The 6,494-nt window shown below is 32.0% G+C and overlaps 1 protein-coding gene across 1 annotated transcript; it reads right to left on the minus strand.

Moving 5' to 3' along the window:
- Positions 1–3,080: 3,080 nt before the first annotated feature.
- LOC102603587 (uncharacterized) lies at positions 3,081–6,284 on the minus strand. Its single transcript, XM_006343467.2, has 3 exons — positions 5,771–6,284; positions 4,724–5,056; positions 3,081–4,084 (listed from the first exon to the last, which is right to left on the minus strand). The coding sequence occupies exons 1-3, from the start codon at positions 6,239–6,241 to the stop codon at positions 3,161–3,163; spliced, it is 1,728 nt and encodes a 575-aa protein (XP_006343529.1). The 5' UTR covers positions 6,242–6,284; the 3' UTR covers positions 3,081–3,160.
- Between the last annotated feature and the right edge of the window lie 210 nt (positions 6,285–6,494).

Consider the following 6,494-nt stretch of genomic DNA (forward strand, 5'->3'; position numbering starts at 1 on the left):
CAAAAACATAAAAATAAAAATAAATTAAAGCTTGTTTTTAAAAAATATTTTTAACTTCAATTTTTTTATTTTTTTACCCCACCCTCACCCCTACCCTCCAAAAAAAAAATTTAAAAATTGTTTTAAAAGATATTTCCAATTTCAACCTTTTAATTTCATACCCCACCCCACCCCCACCCCCCAAAAAAAATTAAGTTTGTTTTTAAAAAATATTTTCAATTTCAACAATTATTTTCTACTCTAGTAAAAATAAAAGAAATTTTTCAAAAACATTTTTCATTCATAAATCAAACACTAAAAATCTTTTTTGGAAAATATTTTCTACTTACAAACCAAACATGAGAAAATAAGTCAAAAATCAACTTGTTTTCCAAGAAAACATTTTCCATGGAAAACATTTTCCTTCATACCAAACACACCCTTAGAGAAAATAAAATACGTCACGTTATTTAATTATATGTCTTTTTATTCTTTTAATGTTTGTCTAACATAAAAACTTATAATAGATAAAAAGAAATTGTGTTTAAATAATACATGAAAAAATGAAGTTGGAGAATTAGAATGAAATAAAATTGAGTTGAATTTACCAAAATGAAACTTAAAAGGCAAGTTAAAGGAGCTGTACATGTATTTGGCCTATTTTTGCTGTTGGATGAGTGACTTTCACACTTCATAGACCATGATACATAGCATGTCTGATACTCTCTTCTTCTTCTTCTTCTTTTTTCTTTGATTTTTTTATTTGGTGTTCGATAATCATATTAAATTTTGAATCATGTAAAGTCTGAGACCTCTGATTAAAAATGAAGAAATATTTATCACTATACCACAATCTTTGTTAGTATCTGATAGTATCTTAATTCTAAAGCTGACCCACCACAAATTTTGACATCTTTTACCTGGACTTCACAAGAAATTAAATAGGGTCCCTTTGGGGTGACATGAGACATTGTACATTGATACATTCACAAGTTGTGGGTGCCACTCTTTGTGCAACTATATATTTATAACTAGTCGCAAGACCAAAATCGAAAGGCAAGTTGATTCGATATGATTTTTGTTACTTCGATTAAGTCGATTAATCCTTTTATTTATGTTGAATTTGGTATTCTAGCATGAAATTGTAAATTTAGACTTTAATTTTAATATTTGGGAACCTAGAAACCCCACAAAAATGGGTTCTTAAATATATGAACGGTCAAGAGAGGTTAATAGAATTAAAACTTCATGAATCAGATTGAGTTGATCATGAAAGCCTCCGATTTGATAGAATAATTCGTTAATTATTCGTTAGACCTTCTAAAAAAGTAGAATTAGGTGGGTTTAAATATCCAAGAACTTTGTTTGAGTAAATAGGGGGGTTAAAATGACCTTATACTTTATTTGTATTAGACTTTGAGCATTCTAATAAGGCATTGAGAAAAGGGAAGACTGATAATTTAGCTTGTTCGCTTCCAATTCGTCGGGTGAGCCAGAATATGGTTTAGTTAAAGTTGGACGACATTGCTTAATTGCTTATATGTAATGTGAGTTCTATTGCATGTTGATTGGTATTGGGCATAGTTGTTGTTGATTATGATGGAATTAAGTGTTGCTTGTAAGTTTAAGCATGCAAATCGTTGAATTGATTATTTGTTGATGTTATGAATGATGATCTTGTGTCTATGTTATGCTTGATGTGTTGCCCTGAGTGGTAATTAGAGAGATTAGCATATTGAAATATGCAGATAAAGTGAGTATATAACCACTCTATGGATGATGAGCGACTCAAGTTTGATGTGAGCTTTGTAAGAGTCATTTATGCAGGCTCGGATACCATGTTGGTATGATAAATGTACACCTAGGGTCCCCCTATAGGTCATGACTAGATGGACAAGATTAAGACCCTTTAGCATTTGTATATACATGATAGTGAGACTTATGATTCTAAGAGGTGTGTTAGTGATTCCTGGCATGTGCAATGATTATGCAATTGCAAGGCCAAGGTAGATATGATTTTCATTTGGCTTGTTACATTTTGACAATTATGTTGAATTGACTTGTAGCATTTTGACAAGCGTGTGATGATTTAATTATACTGATAAATTATATTTATTAATGATTGTTGTTCAGTGTTTCATGATTTTACATGCTAGTTAAGGTCTAGTAATCTTAAAAGAGGAATATATACGTGACTCATATAAAATGATTTCACTAATAATCACGAAGTGTGAATGAACTATCTTATACTTTGTTGATTAATTGCCTCAGTTACGGCAGTAACTAGTCAATAGAAGTTGCTGGATTTGCTCCAGCTTTGTAGCCATCTTCAGCAGCAATTCAATTTAAGTTAGTTGTTGTTTTTTAGGAATTAAATTGTTATTTTTAAGATTTTGTTTATCATGGAATCATGTGCAAAGTAGTTGCTTAGATATATGCTTTAGTTATTGCATTTTTCTGTATTTAAACAACATTTCAGTTCTATGAAAAATAATCTTTCCCCAGAAGATATTTCTTCTCTTCTTCTTGCTTTTATTTATGTTTATAGAGTTGAAGTTCAGCCTAAAAACTCCAACATACTTGATAAATTTGTGTTTTGAGTTGTGAATATGTTAAATGGGTGATGATGAATGATCTGAATCTTTGCTCCTTTGATGATAATGGAGTTGAGTTGAAATCATATGAGACAGGTCGTAGTTTTGTTTGTCCTTGAGCAGAGGGGTTTTCACGTGAACTCTTGTGTTATTTTACTTTGAGTTATTTATTTTCCGCACTATTATTCTTTCAAAAGACCTGGTCCATGACTAATAGTGAACGCATATTTTCTATCATCGATGCACAACATTCAACCAAATAATGTAACAAGTCTTAACGTTACACCAAAAATGCAGATTCACTGAACATCACAACACCCAAAATAATTCAATACTAACAAGTCCATTTTACCGAGAAAATGCTAATTTTTATTAATGTTTTCAATTTTGGTGTTTAGTGTTCATATTGGTTTCATGTTAATGATACATAACATTCTTGAAGCACCTTTATGACACAGGCTAATATCTTTGATATAGCATCTCTAACAGCATCAGAGTGTACAGTGTCTCGAATCAGTATGCTCATATTTGCAAATTGGCAGTACTGTAATACAGATTCACACTACTAGGCAAATTAAATGTACATTCTAAAGTGTAGAAGTAGTAGAAGAAGAAGAAAAAGGTGATGATGTCAAAGACGATGACGAAGAAGACAACAAGTAGCTCAAGTTGAACTCTATCTGCAATCGATGATGAAGTGATACATAAGAAATTGTCTCCTTTTTCTCTTGCTCCTCCAGTTCCTTTAGAGGGATAGCCGCGAGGAATCTCTTGATGAATTCTCTGCAGCATTCTTTCCCCTTGCATATCATCTCTTCCTTATCCTTAGTATCATTTTTCTGTGACTTCTCTTCTGCAACATTCTCATATATCATTGTGTTATCGTCAAACCTTAAAATATATGCTTTGCTGCAACCCTCATATAGCCTTTCTCCCAATGTATCAATAATGTAATAAGCATTTTCTTCCACCTTCAATACGAAGAAATGATCGTTCCAACTTATAATATAAACTCTAGGTTCAAATTCAATACCATCTGTGACACTACTAATCTTGTCCCATATCTGATCAAATGACATTACCCCTTGTAATGAGTCAAATTTCTCCGGGATGAAGAATCCAACAAATGATTGATCATGCGAGATGGATAAAGGTCGAATACCAGCATGCAGGACAGTCTCTAAATCAAAGTGCTTGTTTGGGAAATCATTGATGTAAGTATCATTTTGGCATAGTTTTCTCCATTCCGTGGAACCTTGTAGTATGAGGTTATCAAATTCTGGTCTCGTGGGCATTGCAACTCTATTCGATTGCAGCCAATGGGAGATAACAGCTACTAGTGCTGTGCATGCACTCTCTCCAGCAGCCTTATCGCTGCATTGGTCGAAAGATGCAAAGAAGACCTCGGTTTTGAGCTTCGTTTGCCTATCCCTACTCTGTAATTCCTTTACTTCCCAAGCAGGCTCATTTTGGTGGCTTGATTCAGCAGAAGGTTCAGCCTTCTCTACAATCTGTTAGTGAAAAATGCACAAGTATCAGAGGGGGAATGTTTCATATTATACGAAATATTTTAGTTTAGGATAAAATTTGTACTTTTATCCAGCCTAAACACAACAGAATTAACTCATTGGTACTTTTTTTATTACTATTTATTAACAAGCTAAGGTAGATGTAGTTTATAGGAATGTTCGATAATGTGATATAGCCTACAACAAAGAGTAACAAGTTCAGATGAATATACAGCTCACAACCAAACATGTACAACTATTTGATTGTGAAATTTGACCTTGACTTATTCCGAATTTCATATAATGGATGATAATGACAACACATATATTTGGACAAAATTAATCTTGGAAGACAGAGTTGCCAACTTATCCTACACATTTGTTTTCGCCAAACTTGAAAAGTTTCAAAAGAAAGTTGCCAAAATTGAAATCTTAACAAGAAAGCATTATTATTCAAATCAATCATTATCGTTTCAATTATTGTGTAAGTAATGAGATGTTTAATAATAAATAAAGTGTAGCTGAACCAAATCCCTTTTTGACTAAGGCTATTAAATATTGTTTTCGTTAAACAAATAAGCAAATAGAGACATAATATAGGACTGAGTCATTTGTGTGTGTTAGGTGTTTTTGTAAATGTACCTGTTGATTGAGTCGTGAGTCAACACCAAAGCTACAAGTCCTCTTAATCAATGCTTCTTCTTTACTCGGTCTGATAGGTCTCAGACTTAATCGCCTTCTCTTCCAAGAGAACCACCCAACTTTCTTGACTAAGACAGGCTGAGTTTCTGAACTCGACTCAATTGCCTTCGGTACCTCTGCTTCAAATGTAGATGACTCATCTTCTTGACTCAGCTTGTATCCCTTTCTGTCACATACGCTACTACTCTTTGCTAAACATTGCAGCTGTCTCGACTCGTTCCAGTCACGGACACAGCCTACCGACTCTTTCATCTCACCAAATGTAATGTTGACCTGCAGTTATTTGAAATTTGACAAAGTCAGAATAATAATAATCATCATAACAGATGGGGTAATTAAAAATACAACCAGGCTTCCTTGTATTTATTTAAAAATTCCTTTACAGACGATGACATGATTTATTTATTTTCAAGAAAAACTATGCTCGGAAAATATATTCAAAGATAAATAATTGATTTCATTATCAGTCATTGTCCCTTTTAACTGACGGAATTAGTCAGCTGTTCGCTTTTGCTTAGTTCATTACTAATAAATAAGACTACTAAATTCACAGAAACATTTGTTCATAAATAGGGTCAAATATTTGACTTGTAAAAAAAAAAAGAGTTTAAAATTTACAAACACATAGCTTAGAAGTTTTGATGAAATAGGGAAAATTATTATTAAAATAAAACTAATATTCTATTGTGAAATGGTGTGAGCACACGTACTTTGATTACACATTACAAGTTTTGTCCTAAATACTTCCTCTGTACCAATTTATAGGACACATTTCAGATTTCGAGATTCAAATTAATCAATCTTTGATGTAAATTTCTGACATATCTTCATAAATAATTTTGAATTTTAACTCTCAAAAAATGAAATGTGTCACGTGAATTAGGATTGAGGAAGTAATTGTACGCTAACAAATTTAAGAGGTTGATCAATCGCACTAGACATTTTTCAATTGATCTAGATAATGAAGAAGAAGATGATGAAACTTACATGGAGGATAGCTGATACGGAAGTTTTACCAATATTTAAAGTTATTGGAAGCTTCTCTTCAACAAGACACATCCTTCTCGCAGCCAATTCAGCTACATTAACAACCACTTTCCCAATCACCACCATTTTCTCAAAACTAGTTGCGTACAAGACATTAAAAGAAACATCCCAGGGCGAATATTTTAGACTCTGATAACAACCAGAAACCTCTGTAAAGCAACAAACATTCTCAAACTCATCTGCATCATTATCCCATTTAACAGAATTGTCTTTCATAAATCTCCGACTTGTGAAATCTTTCTTATATTTATAAAATTGGACTAAACCAAACTTGGATTCTCCTTTCCATTTCATCTCTATTGTCATCATCTTCACCTTTCTTGATTCTTGATTTTCCTTATCCAAATCATCAACTCCTAATTCTAACTTCAATGGCCTCATTTTCACCTTATACTTCCTAGTCACCGCCATTTCAAAAATAAAAACACAGAAATAAATGTGTAAGTAAGAGAAGATATTTATAATATAGTTTCCTTAATAAGCAATAAAACAGAGGAAAGAAGGAAATGAGAAAATGTATTATTTCCGTTCTATTTTATGTGACACATTTTTTATTTAATTCTATTTTAAAAAAAATATCATTTTATTATAATTAAAAATAATAATAATTTTTGTCTTTAATGAAATAATTTTTAATCATAAAATAATTTAAGATTATTTTAAA

The sequence above is a fragment of the Solanum tuberosum genome, unplaced genomic scaffold (genome assembly GCF_000226075.1).
Source record: "Solanum tuberosum cultivar DM 1-3 516 R44 unplaced genomic scaffold, SolTub_3.0 scf00045, whole genome shotgun sequence".
NCBI lineage: Eukaryota > Viridiplantae > Streptophyta > Magnoliopsida > Solanales > Solanaceae > Solanum > Solanum tuberosum.

Bases quoted from the DNA above. Each gene is read 5' to 3' on its own strand.
- LOC102603587 (XM_006343467.2), bottom strand. From the start codon at position 6,241: ATGGCGGTGACTAGGAAGTATAAGGTGAAAATGAGGCCATTGAAGTTA. The intron at 5,057-5,770 runs GTAAGTTTCATC...AAATAACTGCAG, and splicing joins CCGTATCAGCTATCCTCCAT to GTCAACATTACATTTGGTGA. The intron at 4,085-4,723 runs GTACATTTACAA...TTTCACTAACAG, and splicing joins ACTCACGACTCAATCAACAG to ATTGTAGAGAAGGCTGAACC.